Below are 16,049 nucleotides of genomic sequence, written 5' to 3'. Positions count from 1 at the left end.
CGCCTGTGAAGCCATCTGGTCCTGGGCTTTTGTTTGTTGGAAGGTTTTTAATCACAGTTTCAATTTCAGTGCTTGTGATTGGTCTGTTCATATTTTCTATTTCTTCCTGGTTCAGTCTCGGCAGTTTGTGCATTTCTAAGAATCTGTCCATTTCTTCCAGGTTGTCCATTTTATTGGCATATAGTTGCTTGTAGTAATCTCTCATGATCTTTTGTATTTCTGCAGTGTCAGTGGTTACTTCTCCTTTTTCATTTCTAATTCTATTGATCTGAGTCTTCTCCCTTTTTCTCTTGATGAGTCTGGCTAATGGTTTATCAATTTTGTTTATCTTCTCAAAGAACCAGCTTTTAGTTTCATTGATTTTTGCTATTGTTTCCTTCATTTCTTTTTCATTTATTTCTGACCTGATCTTTATAATTTCTTTCCTTCTGCTGGCTTTGGGGTTTTTTTGTTCTTCTTTCTCTAATTGCTTTAGGTGCAAGGTTAGGTTGTTTATTCGAGATGTTTCCTGTTTCCTGAGGTAGGCTTGTATTGCTATAAACTTCCCTCTTAGCACTGCTTTTGCTGTGTCCCATAGGTTTTGGGTCGTCGTGTCTCCATTGTCATTTGTTTCTAGGTATTTTTTGATTTCCCCTTTGATTTCTTCAGTAATCACTTCGTTATTAAGTAATGTATTGTGTAGCCTCCATGTGTTTGTATTTTTTACAGATCTTTTCCTGTAATTGATATCTAGTCTCATAGCGTTGTGGTCGGAAAAGATACTTGATACGATTTCAATTTTCTTAAATTTACCAAGGCTTGATTTGTGACCCAAGATATGATCTATCCTGGAGAATGTTCCATGAGCACTTGAGAAAAATGTGTATTCTGTTGTTTTTGGGTGGAATGTCCTATAAATATCAATTAAGTCCATATTGTTTAATGTATCATTTAAAGCTTGTGTTTCCTTATTTATTTTCATTTTGGATGATCTGTCCATTGGTGAAAGTGGGGTGTTAAAGTCCCCTACTATGATTGTGTTGCTGTCAATTTCCCCTTTCATGGCTGTTATTATTTGCCTTATGTATTGAGGTGCTCCTATGTTGGGTGCATAAATATTTACAAATGTTATACCTTCCTCTTGGATCGATCCCTTGATCATTATATAGTGTCCTTCTTTGTCTCTTGTAATAGTCTTTATTTTAAAGTCTATTTTGTCTGATATGAGAATTGCTACTCCAGCTTTCTTTTGATTTCCATTTGCATGGAATATCTTTTTCCATCCCCTCACTTTCAGTCTGTATGTGTCCCTAGGTCTGAAGTGGGTCTCTTGTAGACAGCATATGTATGGGTCTTGTTTTTGTATCCATTCAGCCAGCCTGTGTCTTTTGGTGGGAGCATTTAATCCATTTACATTCAAGGTAATTATCGATATGTATGTTCCTATTCCCATTTTCTTAAATGTATTGGGTTTGTTATTGTAGGTGTTTTCCTTCTCTTGTGTTTCTTGCCTAGAGAATTTCCTTTAGCATTTGTTGTAAAGCTGGTTTGGTGGTGCTGAACTCTCTCAGCTTTTGCTTGTCTGTAAAGGTTTTAATTTCTCCATCGAATCTGAATGAGATCCTTGCTGGGTAGAGTAATCTTGGTTGTAGGTTTTTCTCCTTCATGACTTTAAGTATATCCTGCCACTCCCTTCTGGCTTGCAGAGTTTCTGCTGAGAGATCAGATGTTAACCTTATGGGGATTCCCTTGTGTGTTATTTGTTTTTTTTCCCTTGCTGCCTTTAATATGTTTTCCTTATATTTAATTTTTGACAGTTTGATTAATATGTGTCTTGGCGTGTTCCTCCTTGGGTTTATCCTGTATGGGACTCTCTGTGCTTCCAGGACTTGATTAACTATTTCCTTTCCCATATTAGGGAAGTTTTCAACTATAATCTCTTCAAAAATTTTCTCAGTCCCTTTCTTTTTCTCTTCTTCTTCTGGTACCCCTATAATTCGAATGTTGGCACGTTTAATGTTGTCCCAGAGGTCCCTGAGACTGTCCTCAGTTCTTTTCATTCTTTTTTCTTTATCCTGCTCTGTAGTAGTTATTTCCACCATTTTATCTTCCAGGTCACTTATCCTTTCTTCTGCCTCAGTTATTCTACTATTGATCCCATCTAGAGTATTTTTAATTTCATTTATTGTGTTTTTCATCATTGCTTGGTTCCTCTTTAGTTCTTCTACATCCTTGTTAAATGTTTCTTGCATTTTGTCTATTCTATTTCCAAGATTTTGGATCATCCTTACTATCATTATTCTGAATTCTTTTTCAGGTAGACTACCTATTTCCTCTTCATTTGTTAAGTCCAGTGTGTTTTGAGCCTGATCCTTCATCTGCTGTGTGTTTTTCTGTCGTCTCATTTTGCCTATCTTACTGTGTTTGGGGTCTCCTTTTCACAGGCTGCAGGTTCGTAGTTCCCGTTGTTTTTGGTATCTGTCCCCAGCGGCTAAGGTTGGTTCAGTGGGTTGTGTAGGCTTCCTGGTGGAGGGAACTAGTGCCTGACTTCTGGTGGATGAGGCTAGATCTTGTCTTTCTGGTGGGCACGTCCACGTCTGGTGGTGTATTTTGTGGTGTCTGTGGCCTTATTATGATTTTAGGCAGCCTCTCTGCCAATGGATGGGGTTGTGTTCCTGTCTAGCTAGTTGTTTGGCATAGGATGTCCAGCACTGTAGCTTGCTGGTCGTTGAGTGAAGCTGGGTCTTGATGTTGAGATGGAGATCTCTGGGAGATTTTTGCCGTTTGGTATTACGTGGAGCTGGGAGGTCTCTTGTGGACCAGTGTTCTGAAGTTGGCTCTCCCACCTCAGAGGCACGGCCCTGATGCCTGGCTGGAGCACCAAGAGCCTTTCGTCCACACGGCTCAGAGTAAAAGGGAGAAAAAATAGAAAGAAAGAAAGAAAGAGGCTATAATATAGTGAAGTAAAATAAAGCTATTGTAAAGCAAAGCTATACAGACAAAATCTCACCCAGAAGCATATACATATACACTCACAAAAAAAAGGAAAAGGGGAAAAATTAATATCTCCTGCTCCCAGAGTCCCCCTCCTGAATTTGGGATGATTCGTTGTCTATTCAGGTATTCAGCAGATGCAGGCACGTCACGTTGTTTGTGGAGCTTTAATCCGCTGCTTCTGAGGCTGCTGGGAGAGATTTCCCCTTCTCTTCCCTGTTCGCACAGCTCCTGGGGTTCAGCTTTGGATTTGGACCCGCCTCTGCCTGTAGGTCGCCTGAGGGCGTCTGTTCCCCGCCCAGACAGGACGGGGTTAAAGGAGCAGCTGCTTCGGGGGCTCTGGCTCACCCAGGCCGCGGGGAGGGAGGGGTACGGAGGAGGCGGGGCGAGCCTGCGGCGGCCGAGGCCGGCGTGACGTTGCACCAGCCTGAGGCGCGCAGTGCGTTCTCCCGGGGATGTTGTCCCCGGATCACGGGACCCTGGCAGTGGCGGGCTGCACAGGCTCCCGGGAGGGGAGGTGTGGAGAGTGACCTGTGCTCACACACAGGCTTTTTGGAGGCGGCAGCAGCAGCCCCAGCGTCTCACGCCCGTCTCTGGGGTCCGCGCTGATCGCCGTGGCTTGCGCCCTTCTCTGGAGTTCGTTTAGGCGGAGCTCTGAATCCCCTCTCCTTGCGCGCAGCGAAACAAAGAGGCAAGAAAAAGTCTCTTGCCTCTTCGGCAGCTGCAGACCTTTTCCCGGTCTCCCTCCCAGCTAGCTGTGGTGCGCCAACCCCTTCAGGCTGTGTTCACGCTGCCAGCCCCAGTCCTCTCCCTGCGATCCGACCGCAGCCCGAGCCTCAGCTCCTAGCCCTGCCCGCCCCGGCGGGGGAGCAGATAAGCCTCTCGGGCTGGTGAGCGCCGCTCGGCGCCGAGCCTCTGTGCGGGAGTCTCTCCGATTTTCCCTCTGCGCCCCTGTTGCTGTGGGATCCGCGCTGATAGCCACGGCTCGCGCCCTTCTCTGGAGTTCGTTTAGGCGGCGCTCTGAATCCCCTCTCCTTGCCCGCCGCGAAACAAAGAGGCAAGAAAGTCTCTTGCCTCTTCGGCAGCTGCAGACTTTTTCCCGGACTTCTTCCGGGCTAGCTGTGGTGCGCTAACCCCTTCAGGCTGTGTTCACGCTGCCAGCCCCAGTCCTCTCCCTGCGATCCGACCGCAGCCCGAGCCTCAGCTCCCAGCCCCGCCCGCCCCGGCGGCTAAGCAGACAAGCCTCTCGGGCTGGTGAGTGCTGCTCGGCGCCGAGCCTCTGTGCGGGAACCTCTCCGCTTTGCCCTCCGCACCTCTGTGGCTGCGCTCTCCTCCGTGGCTCTGAAGCTTCCCCCCTCCGCCCCCCGCAGTCTCCGCCCGCGAAGGGGCTCCTAGTGCGTGGAAACCTTTCCTCCTTCACGGCTCCCTCCCACTGGTGCAGGTGCCGTCCCTATTCTTTTGTCTCTGTTATTTCTTTTTTCTTTTGCCCTACCCAAGTACGGGGGGAGTTTCTTGCCTTTTTGGAGGTCGGACGTTTTCTGCCAGCGTTCAGTGGGTGTTCTGTAGGAGCAGTTCCACGTGTAGGTGTATTTCTACTGTATCTGTGGGAAGGAATGTGATCTCCGCGTCTTACTCTTCCGCCATCTTCCCAATTCCCAATTCTTCTTAATTAAGCAGAAATAAAGTTTACTGAAGGAGTATTGAGTAGTTCATAAAATTGCTGGAAGGGTTGGAGAAGCAGACTCAGAGGCTCATAACCAGACCAGAGCCAAAACAACATACATAACCCTCCTATGAGTTGACCCAAATCACTGTCATTAAACACTGGATGTTACAGCTTGATCCACTGATGCTTTATGCCATGGACACTAGATGCCTATGCTAGCCTACTGCCACTGCTGACCCAAGAACTGGCCATTTCTGCCACTACTGTCACTACCAGAGAGATTTTTCCACTGCTTCTAGTTTTTGTATCACCTATCTTTGATCCAAGTTGCAGTGAGGCTGTATCTGATTGGTCAAATACAGACTATGTGCTCTTGCCCTAAGTACAAAAAAGACTGAGAAAGAGAATATCTTCAATTTTTCCCTGTGCTGAACACCATGCTATGCCTCCCAGGTCCCCTTTCAAGACTGACGGGCTTATTCTCCCAGTTGCTGGGAGTGTTGCCAGCTGGTAGCCCTTTCTGACAGCTCTCAGTGTCAGTCCTCTCCAGTAACTGCCCTCAACTGAAAAAGACCAGCTTGGTCCAAGGTAATGACCCCTCCCTAAGGGCAAGCTGCATCCAAGGGACTGGTCTCTTGAGGTGGTATAAAGACCTTACCCCTCCACCCAAATCAGGACAATTCTAAAGGACCATCTTTGTTCCATGGGAACAGTAGAGACTTTTGTTGTGACTGCATCACAGCCCAACTTCTTCTGCCCAATGCTACGGCCTTCAATCCCTCACAGGTGTTAATCCCCAAATCACTACCTATAAACTTCCTGCCTGCTAATCTGTCTTTCATAGTATGCTTCTCTTGGAAGCCAACTTGTGACACCAACTATAATGAAATAGTTAAGTAAGCATTCTCTGAATATAATTCAATATAACTAAAAATTAATGACATTCAGAAACAGAAAACATATTCCTTCATTTGAAATCTTTTTAATTCTCTCAGCTATTGATTCAAAGAGACAATATAAATATTTGAGAATATCTAAAAAATTGTGATAATCAAAACACTACACCTGATAAAGTCTGGGAACAACTACAGCAGTGTGCAAAGAAAAATTTTTAGCCATAAACATTTAAATGAAACATAGATATACTTTAAGAATCCAGTTGAAAAGAGACAACAAAATAAATAAACTGAGGGACTGCAGCAGAAATTGAGATAAAAGCAGAAATCAGTGAATCAGAAAACAGAAAAATAAAACTTTAAAAAATAAGTCCAAGAGTTGTATATTTTAAAAACGATTAGTAAAATTGAGAAACTACTATCTAAACTAAGTAACAAATTGAGAAGAGAGGGCTTCCCTGGTGGCGCAGTGGTTAAGAATCCGCCTGCCAATGCAGGGAACATGGGTTCGAGCCCTGGTCTGGAGCAACTAAGCCCATGTGCCACAACTACTGAGCCTGTGCTCTAGAGCCTGCCAGCCACAACTACTGAGCCCACGTGCCACAATTACTGAAACCCACGCGCCTAGAGCCCGGGCTCCGCAACAAGAGAAGCCACCACAATGAGAAGCCCACGCACGGCAATAAAAAGGGTAGCCCCCGCTCCCCGCAACTAGAAAAAGCCTGCGCAAAGCAACCAAGACCCAACGTAGCCAAAAATAAATTTTAAAAAAAGAGAGAGAGAGGAGAGAGCAAACATACAACACAAGATGATGGTAGAAGTTCCACATGAGGGGAAAAATGATATTCTGATTTAAAAAAATAAAAACAATATCACTCTGGCTGCTCTATTGAGAATGGGCTGTGGGGGAGACAGGCAGAAGCAGAGGGCTCACTTAAAGAGTTTACTGCGGTAATCCAAAAGAGAGATAATGGTGTTACCAACCCATCTTAGGAGAAAGGATGAACACAATGATATATTCACAAATGGAATACTATACAGTAATGAAAATTAATTTTAACTCAACAATATGGGTATATCTTAACATATTGAGTGAAAAGAAGCAAATTCAGATTACCTATGAAATGATGCCTTTTAGACAAAAAAACAACTAAAATTAAAAGCCTATATTGTTTGGGCATGAGTATGTATCAAACAGAACTATCTTTTCAATAAGTAAGGGAACACAAAATACGGAGGGAGACAAGAGAAAGAGTTGTAGTAAAGGTGAGGTTATTGTCAATGTTCTAGTTCTTATAGATTTGGTAATGGATTAAAGAATGTTCACAATTTAGGGTAACGCAAAGTCTTAAGTCAGGCGTTATGATCAATCCCATTTTGCATATCTGCGGTCCACCAGGGTTGGGGGAGAAGCCAAGGATTTGGGAAAAGTTTCCCATCAGTCCAAAGGTGAAGTTTGAGCCGCGTCCCTGCTGCGTGGGCTTCCAGTTCACGGGCCCATACTGAAATGGGATGAAGTCCAGGATGAGGATCGCATGGGAGCTGCAGAGGCAAGCTTACTACTACAAAGAGAAGAAAAGACGCCTTCTCCTTCAAAGTCTGAGGACTTCAAAACCGTAGCGAAGACGCCTGGGAAATGGAGTCCCAGCTCCTGAGGAGGTCCGAAGGCTTCTGGGAAGCGCAGTCCAAAGCCGGCCCGTCTCCTTCTGCGCAGCCTCAAAAGTCTCTGTGGAAGGACGCCTTGGGGGGTATTGCAGCTCCGTCCTGCCACCGGAAGTGTCCGATCGGAACCAGCCCTGTGGGAGAGGTGAGTCCGGCTCTGGGGCCTCAGATGTCCGGCCCTTTGTCCCCTTTAAACACCCAGTCCCTATCATGTTCCCTTCGGGATTGCAGCAGCCCTGTGGCGCTCTGGACCGGAACCTCAGAGGAATCCCGAGGAAAGGTGGAACTAGGTTTGGCGTTGGGAGAGCGTTCGCGCCCTCCTATTTCGGGAAAGGATAGGGGTTTCCATAGTTACCCCCGCCGCGCGTGACGTCATCGTTGAGGGCTAAGAGGGCGTGGTTTGGGGGGTGGGCCTCGGGCATTCCTGCTTGCGGAGATTATAGGGTCACTGGTAAGAGGAGAGGCCTGACCCAGTCAGGCAAAGCGAGGAAGGGTGGCATCTGTTTTGGATAGGCTGCGTTCTGCCAGAAGAAAACTGCCCCACGGTCCGCCCCTGACTTCTGCTTCTCATGGGAGGAGTAATCCACCTTTTCGCAGGAAAAGTGGGGACAGCCCGGCATCCTCATGAAATTTACTCACGCAGTAAATATTTAGTGAGTGTTTCCTGTGTAGCGGGGAGGCCGCGAAACCAGTATTGAAACCAATATCTCGTTCAGAATGAGAGACAAGACAGCAAATCACGCAGTTGTAAGACTGGAAAGTGCCTCAATTTGAGAAACGCAAGGTGCTGTGAGAGCTGTGAATCCCCTGCTCTGTGACCTCTACTGGATTTCCCCTAACTGCCATCCCTCCGCCAACAAAACTACCCCCCCACCCCTGTCCTCCTCCTACCCCAACATACACACCCAGAACCTACCCATTCACCAGGAACCTACTCATCCAACAGGAAGCCTGCACTTTACCAAACTTCCACCTTTCCCAACGTAACTAATTACTCCCTACTGTCTGTTCTAATGGCATTTGTTTACATATCTGCTTAGGTATTTTTGTAACTCTGCTCCAACACAATGATTGTAAAGCACTAGATGCTCAATAAATGTATATTAGCTTGAGGTTAGTAAGACATTTGAAACCCAGCTTTAGGGGATATATATCAAATCCTTGAGAACTAGATGATTTTATCTAGAGTTGTGGACTGTTTTAAGTGGATGAGAAGTGATTAAACATCTGAAGACAGAACTTTCAGCTATGTGAGGAGATAACATATGTTGTAGAATCAGCTGCTTAGCATGATAATTTAAGTTTAAGCTAGGAATTGTGGATTCTGTAGGCCTACTTTACTGTTCATCTTCCTACGCTAAATGAGATAATGCCCATAAAGATTTAGGACACTACCTGGTAAACACTTAACATGTCTAGAAAACATAACAAGAAGTGAACTTAGGTCTCTATATCAAAAGAATGTCCCCATAAATTATGAAGGATTGAGACTGATATATATACCATAGCTCTAACCCCCCATTTTCCTCCTCTATCATTGCTAAATTTTGTTCGTACTTTCACCCCCTCAAACTCTGTTTTCCAAGGTTCAATCTGAGCCTGTGATCTTCATTTCATACTTTTGGAGAATTATCCTCAATATTTATCTTTAACTGCCCTTTCCATGGATCTTATCTAAATTTGTATTTCCATTCCTAACTCCTTTCCATTAAAATCTCTTAATATCTGTTGGAAATGTTTTTCTAAGTGGATGTCTCATCATCTAAAATACAGAATATCCAAAACACAAAGCAATTAGGAAACTCAAATTTCCTAATTTACATTTTTATCCAATAAATCAACGAATGTGGGAACTTAAGAATAAATATTAATAATGCATGGTCTTTAACCTCATGGAGCTCCAGTCAATTGATGGAAAAAAAAAAGAAAAAAAAACAGCCAAACAACTAAAAATAATACAGTTTGATATGTGTTGTATCCACAGATGTTATGTGTTAGGAACTGTAGGAACTCAGAGTAGAGTTGGTGAATTCCTTATCAGAGGTAGTGCAATTCTTAGTCACTCCAATTACACCCTGCAAGCTGGTCTCACTATCAATCTGCTGTTCTTTCCCACTTCCTCAACTCTTTGCTCTCCCTTCCCTTTTGCCTTTCTGGATCTTTCTCATCCTTTATTGTCCAGTTTAAGCCCCACCACCTGTAGGAAATATTTACACACATACACACACATTCTTTCCTTACCTCAGAGCTATTAAGATATTCAGTGTCTCTACCATGCAATTTGTTTAGTACTTCGGCTTTCAACATTTATCAAACATTTTCAATGTGTGTCACGTGAAACCTGTTTTGTTATTTAAATGTTTTGTATCCATGTGTGTTTTATGTCATTTCTTTCCAACTATTTTGCAAACTCCTTGCAAACTCAAATACTATTTTTTAAATTCCTTATATCTGTACATCAGAATAGAGAATATCTAGGCATACCCCATACTAACCAGGTCAGCATCTCCAGGGGCAGGGCCAAGGAATCTGTTTCTAACAAAGTTCCCACATGACAGTGAGGCAGTGAGCTCAGCTCTGAATTCAGACTTTCTTGGGAACCACTGCCATATAACTTCTTGCCCAATGCTTTGCTGTGTTAAGATTCTTAATAACGTACATGTCTGTGCAAGAGTCAATAGTCAGCTTGGTGAAATGTTGAGTAGAAGGACATGAAAGATTGGTACTTGTATTTTGCTATTGTACTCTGGGGCTTCACCTCTAAATTCCTTTATTCAGTTTTTCAATTCAGACACCAGAATGACCATTCCAAAGTGCTGATAAGACTTGAGGAACTCATATCTAACAAAAAGACTAACAAAATACCGATAATCAAGTCTTGGTGCTGGTTTATTATAATTTACTGGTGATATGATAGGCCTCAATGTCCAGGACATAGACAGAGCCATGAAACCAGAAAGGCAGAGAAGGAATTGTTGGGACAAAAGGAAACCTACCTGAGACTTTTGGGGAAGAAGCTAGTTACACTGACTGAAATTGTTAACCTCTGGCTGTCAAGAAAAGTTGCCCTATTTTATTATTTAAGAGATTTATAAGTAATCCTAGTTCCACGTTCTGAATAGATAATTATAACATTCTAAGCTTGTATTTCCCACACACTTTTATGAGTATAGTAGCCTCTTTATGTTTCTATCTTTTCATATTGTGGTCCATCCTAGAAATAAAAAATATATCTCCACAAACAGTATTTGTCAGGCCATTCTGCTCAGAAGCTTTAGTTGGCTCCCCAGTGCCTAAAAGATAAACTCTGAATTCATGAACTTGACATTTGAAGCTTTCTTCAATAGGGCCTTTGTCTCTATAATCTCCTTATACAAACCTACTGACATTTTGCTTTCCCACTTCTGTGTTCCTACCATTAACCAGTTGTTCAAGCTTGTAATTTCCTATTTCTTTCTCCCACATCCTAGTCAAATCCTATCCATTCATCAGAAGTTAGTTTTTTAATTAAGCTTCTCCTGACCATTGTAACCTACTGTGCTCTTTTCCATCTCCAACTTTATGAAGCACTTCTGTCATTTTTCTCTTTTGATGGTTATTTTCTTTATGACTAATAAATAATTTAATTGCATGTGACAAGTTAACATTTAATACTGCCTTATATTTATATTGTCTTATATTTAATATTTGTAATTTAAATTATCTTATTTTTAAAATAAAATTTTAAGCTGCTTTAGGTAGAAATTATGCAACAGTTGTATTCCACAAAACAGGTATTTCAGTGCTTTTAAGTGTATAATGAAGAATAACTATTTCTATGATGTGATATTTTGTCTTCCTAGACAGTAATAACAATTTTTTTTTATCCCTGAGGAGAGCTCTTTAAACTAAAAAAGGCCTTTCACAGAGCAGAAGTGGGATTCTGATCATACATTTTATCTCAAGATGACAACAGAATCAAAGAAAGCTGCAGCTCAGAACCTTCAAGAGCATGAAGGACTTCTGATAGTGAAGATTGAAGAGGAAGATTTTGTCTGGAAGCAGGACACTTGCTTACAGAGAAGTGATCCCCTCAGGCAGGAGCTCTGCCGGCAGCTGTTCAGGCAGTTCTGCTACCAGGATTCCCCAGGACCCCGCGAGGCACTGAGCCGGCTGCGAGAGCTCTGCTGTCAGTGGCTGAAGCCAGAAACCCACACCAAGGAGCAGATCCTGGAGCTACTGGTGCTAGAGCAGTTCCTGACCATCCTGCCAGGGGATCTACAGGCTTGGGTGCATGAACATTACCCAGAGACTGGAGAGGAGGCAGTGACCGTACTGGAAGATTTAGAGAGAGGCACTGATGAAGCAGTACTCCAGGTACAAAGGGGATGGGAGATCTAAGACCTCCAGGACGGGTGGAGTCCCACAAAGGGAGAAAACGGCCTGAGATTGATATCTAGTGAGCTTTGTAGGAACTCTTAGTTCAGTATGCAGTTATGTCTCCTTCCCTCTCTGTTTGGTACCGTACTACCTTTTATAATTGAGTCAGACTTAATTCTTCCTTCCCCAGTTTTATATTATTGAGTTGGCCAAAAAGTTTGTTCAATCCGAACGAACTTTTTGGCCAACCCAATACTACAGGAGGTTCTCTTTCGTTTTGGAAGATGTTTAATTCCAACAGGGATTCTCTCATAAACTCAAATGTACTTTGTTTTTCTCAGATTCCAGTCTGTGGACATGGACAAGAACTATTCAGGAGAAAAGTGGCACCTCCTGGACCACCACTTAGTGTCCAGTTCCAGCCAGTGAACACCAAGGTCCTTCATGGTTCTTCAGAACCCCAACTCCTACTGGACCATGGTAAGGGACAATACTGTCTGTGGTGAGCGTCCCTGAAGAACTGGGACAGTGACCCTCCCTTCTCATATTAGTCTTTGTAACTGTAGATGGTCCTTTCCTTTATTACTTAATGAGAAATAGAGAACTTTTTTCTTGTGTGTCATTGGCCAACCAGAAAAAGAGAGAGAAAACTTTGTTTCTTATCCAAAATGTCTCCTTTTTTTCATGTTCTTTATCCATAATATTTCCAAAACATGAGATGTTTTCATGTTATGAGCAAGTTAAAGGAAAGAAAATGAATGAGTTGAGATGTTAGAGAATGAGAAAAGAAGCAAAAGGGAAAGGAACACATACACAGAAACAAAACATGTTCATAGAGAAGCACATACAATGATAGAGAAAAAGAGAGGCAAATATGTGATGATATACTCAGAAATAGAATATAATTCGCAGATACGTAGAACAAGATCCATATTGTTGCCTTTTTTAATTTTGGTTTTACAAAGCTCTTTTATGTTTTTATAGAAAGTTGGCCATACTTGCACTGACTACCTCCATAGAATCCTCATTGCTATTCGAAAACTCATTGTTTAAAAAGTTCATGGACTCAATATCACTTTAGGTGTATATGGTCCCAAAAATAAACCCAAGAGTATTACAGTAATTTTTTTTAATTACCCAAATTCTGCTTTCAAGTTTTCTCTGGACACATTTCCGTTCACCCCACCTAAAATTGTAAATTTTCCCACCCTAAGACCAGCACTGCCTAACCCCCTTTACTGCCTAGCTTATTCTAGACAAAGGACACCCTATAACAAAGAGGGGCTGCTTGATTCCAGCATAATATAGAGTCATGAGCACAGTATATGGTTGATGAGCTAGAAGGTAGGAATTTTGAGGACTAGATCATAGTCCTGGAAACCAGTCTGAAGAGCTCAGGTGTGTTGTAGAAGAGATTAAGGGTTTCTGAGTAGGGTGTAAGAGGATGACAGGGTTTTTTGTTGTTGTTGTTGTTGTTGTTTTATTTTTGGCTGTGTTGGGTGTTTGTTGCTGCACGCGGGCTTTCTCTAGTTGCAGCGAGCTGGTGCTACTCTTCGTTGCGGTGCACGGGCTTCTCATTGTGGTGTCTTCTCTTGTTGTGGAGCATGAGCTCTAGGTGCGTGGGCTTCAGTAGCTGTGGCACATGGGCTCAGTAGTTGTGGCTCGTGGGCTCTAGAGCACAGGCTCAGTAGTTGTGGTGCACGGGCTTAGTTGCTCTGCGGCATGTGGGATCTTCCAGGACCAGGGCTGGAACCTATGTCCCCTGCATTAGCAGGTGGATTCTTAAGCACTGCACCACTAGGGAAGTCCCAGGATGACAGGGTTTAATGACGATTAGTCTGGTAAGGGTATTTAGGATGACTGGGAAGAAGAATAGCTCAGAGTCAGAACAGCAAGGAGGCTGTTACAGTTATCTAAACAGGAAGCGGTAAGGTTCTATAGTAACAGAAATGTAAAGAAAGGGAGGTATATAGGGGACATTTAGCAGAAATGACAGAATTTGATTATCCATGAATGATGAAGAAGAAATGGAAGGGTGGATTGGATGGATAGATGGATGGAGGTTTTTCCCACCACATACATACCTCAGAGTCATTATAACTTAACTTTTCTCAATGCATCTATGTTCTCATCTGCTTTCTTTGAGATGGTGCCTCCCTTTCATCCTCTAAGCCTAACACTAGAAACATCATAGACCCAAAGTTCCTCAATAGCCCTCTCAGTCACATTGCATGGTTCTTTCTCCTTACTTTGTTCCCCACCCCCATTCTTGCTCGTGGTGATCCTCTTCCTAATCTTTTCTGTTGTATCTGCTCATCCTCGGATGTCTGTTTCCTCTCTCTGCCAACCACTGCATAAATTACTTGCTTTTACCAAGTTTTCTTTCTTTTGTATCCTCATCCATCAGTCCTCTCATTTCAAAGGCCACACATTTTTAGAGTGGCCAAGTGAAGTACCAATAGGTAACCATCTTGCGTGTACCTCAAAGTTTTATTTTCTATCAGCTCAGCAAACAGGTATTTACCCCTTTATTTTTTCATCATTATTTTAGATAATGAGAGTGAAAACAGTGGATCCATGCCAAAGCTGGAAATTTATGAGAGAATGGAATCACAGAGAATTATATCAGGAAGAATTTCAGGATTTGTATCAGAAGGATCTGCTGAGCCTCAAGACATCTGTAAGTCTACAGGCAGGATAAAGAGACAACAGGAAAAAGAATCAGGGGAGTCTCAGAAACCATCATCTGCTCAGGATGGAGGTTTTAGTAAAATCCTCACCCACAAAAATACACTTACAGGTGAAATAATAAGCCATGATTGTTGTGAGAGAAGCCTAAATCTGAACTCAAATGAATTTTCACACCAGAAATCTTGTAAACACAGTACCTATGACCAAAGTTTCAAATGGAATTCAGATTTTATTAAGCATCAAAGAATTTATGCTGGAGAAAAAATTCACCAATATGGAAAATCTCTCAAGAGCCCAAACCTTATTAAACATGCAGCAATTTTCAGTGGAGAGAAAACCCATCAGTGTAATGAATGTGGGAAAGCTTTCAGACACAGCTCAAAGCTTATTAGGCATCAGAGAATCCACACTGGAGAGAGACCTTATGAATGTAATGAGTGTGGGAAAGGCTTTGGGGGGAGCTCAGATCTTATTAGACACCAGAGGATTCACACTGGGGAAAGACCCTTTGAATGCAAAGAATGTGGGAGAGCATTCAGCCTGAACTCACATCTTATCCTGCATCAGAGAATTCACACCAGAGAAAAACCCTATGAATGTAGTGAATGTGGGAAAACCTTCAGAGTGAGCTCACACCTTATTCGACACCTGAGAATCCACACTGGAGAGAAACCCTATGAATGCAGTGAGTGTGGGAGAGCCTTCAGTCAGAGCTCACACCTTAGTCAACATCAGAGAATTCACAAGAGGGAAAACCTATTAATGTAAAGAACTTAAATTCATAAGGAAATAGCAAAACGTGAAAAACATTGAATAAAAAATAAATACTGGGTGAGATGAATGACTGTAAGACCAGTGTCTCTTTATTCTCTCTCTCATTCTCAGTTTTCTGTTCTGCATATGATCTTCACCTGTATGTGTCTGCTTTCTGTGAGACGGTGTTCTCCCTCTCATTCTCAGTTTTCTGTTCTGCATATAATCTTCACCTCTATGTGTCTGCTTTCTGTGAGACAGTAGACGTACCTCTTCCGTTGACCGCTAAAATCAAACCAAAATAGCAGAATTTGGGGGAGGCTAATAAATGGGTTAGTCTATGGCAATGAAAATAGAAAAAGAGGACGCTCTTGGGAAATAACCATGATTACAGTGTGGGGGGAAGAAGATTCAGGTAGAGACTGATCATCAACTCTAGTTAATGATTCTCCACAAGAGGAGGTAGGCTAAGCCCAGGAGTGGAATAGCTTGAGCAAGGTACTGCAGAACAGTTCTTTTGGAAGATTCCTTTAAAGAATGAAGACATAGCACAACTAAATTAGACAGTCGTGTCAAGAGGATATATGCAGTGGTGGCATTCCAATATGTAAGCCAAAATCTGTGTCCAGAGGTCATGCCAGGAAGTGAACAACCGGAAGAGCATTTAAAGCAAGAGGCCATAATCCAGAGATTCAAATAAGACAGGAGGAGAATAGAAGCAAATTAGGCAAGAGCTAGGGTTAGAGGTAAGGAAAGGTGTTCAAATTGAACTAAACCTTAGAATTTGGAGGAGATACACAGTAGTATAACTGGGATTTTACTGCCACGTATGCTGTAGGGTTTTTGGCACCTTCCTGGGGTAGGTGGATAGAGAGTGTAGTTCTGGGGAGCTCTCTTGACAGAAATAGGGTTCTCTGGCTACTGACAATTGTGGAAGAGGGCTGAAGGAATTAGTACTAAAAATATAGGTCCTGAAACTTTATTTCATTGCTGCTGGCTGCTATTCTCTCCAGAAAAGACCTAGAGGAGAGTGTAGAAAGGGTAGGTAT

General features: G+C 42.8%; 1 protein-coding gene across 10 annotated transcripts; it reads left to right on the top strand.

Moving 5' to 3' along the window:
- The first annotated feature begins 7,261 nt into the window (after positions 1-7,261).
- Positions 7,262-15,596, top strand: ZNF165 (zinc finger protein 165). 10 transcript variants are annotated; one of them, XM_057554182.1, is made up of 4 exons: positions 7,262-7,342; positions 11,071-11,553; positions 11,898-12,036; positions 14,108-15,596. In XM_057554182.1, the coding sequence occupies exons 2-4, from the start codon at positions 11,143-11,145 to the stop codon at positions 15,013-15,015; spliced, it is 1,458 nt and encodes a 485-aa protein (XP_057410165.1). In that variant the 5' UTR covers positions 7,262-7,342; positions 11,071-11,142; the 3' UTR covers positions 15,016-15,596. The 10 variants fall into 10 exon arrangements, with proteins under 10 accessions (XP_057410165.1, XP_057410167.1, XP_057410170.1 ...); XM_057554184.1 differs by having other exon boundaries at positions 7,274-7,342; positions 11,074-11,553; XM_057554187.1 differs by having other exon boundaries at positions 7,295-7,342; positions 11,143-11,553.
- Positions 15,597-16,049: the final 453 nt, after the last annotated feature.

The sequence above is a fragment of the Balaenoptera acutorostrata genome, chromosome 10 (assembly GCF_949987535.1).
Source record: "Balaenoptera acutorostrata chromosome 10, mBalAcu1.1, whole genome shotgun sequence".
NCBI classification, from domain to species: domain Eukaryota; kingdom Metazoa; phylum Chordata; class Mammalia; order Artiodactyla; family Balaenopteridae; genus Balaenoptera; species Balaenoptera acutorostrata.
Note: the sequence above shows the minus strand (reverse complement) of the source record. Positions and strands in the feature narration are given on the sequence as shown.

What these genes read in the sequence shown, in the direction of transcription:
- ZNF165 (XM_057554182.1), top strand. Translation starts at nt 11,143, where the DNA reads ATGACAACAGAATCAAAGAAAGCTGCAGCTCAGAACCTTCAAGAGCAT. An exon ending in CTGATGAAGCAGTACTCCAG is followed by an intron (nt 11,554 to 11,897) that starts GTACAAAGGGGA and finishes TGTTTTTCTCAG; the next exon opens with ATTCCAGTCTGTGGACATGG. An exon ending in CCAACTCCTACTGGACCATG is followed by an intron (nt 12,037 to 14,107) that starts GTAAGGGACAAT and finishes TCATTATTTTAG; the next exon opens with ATAATGAGAGTGAAAACAGT.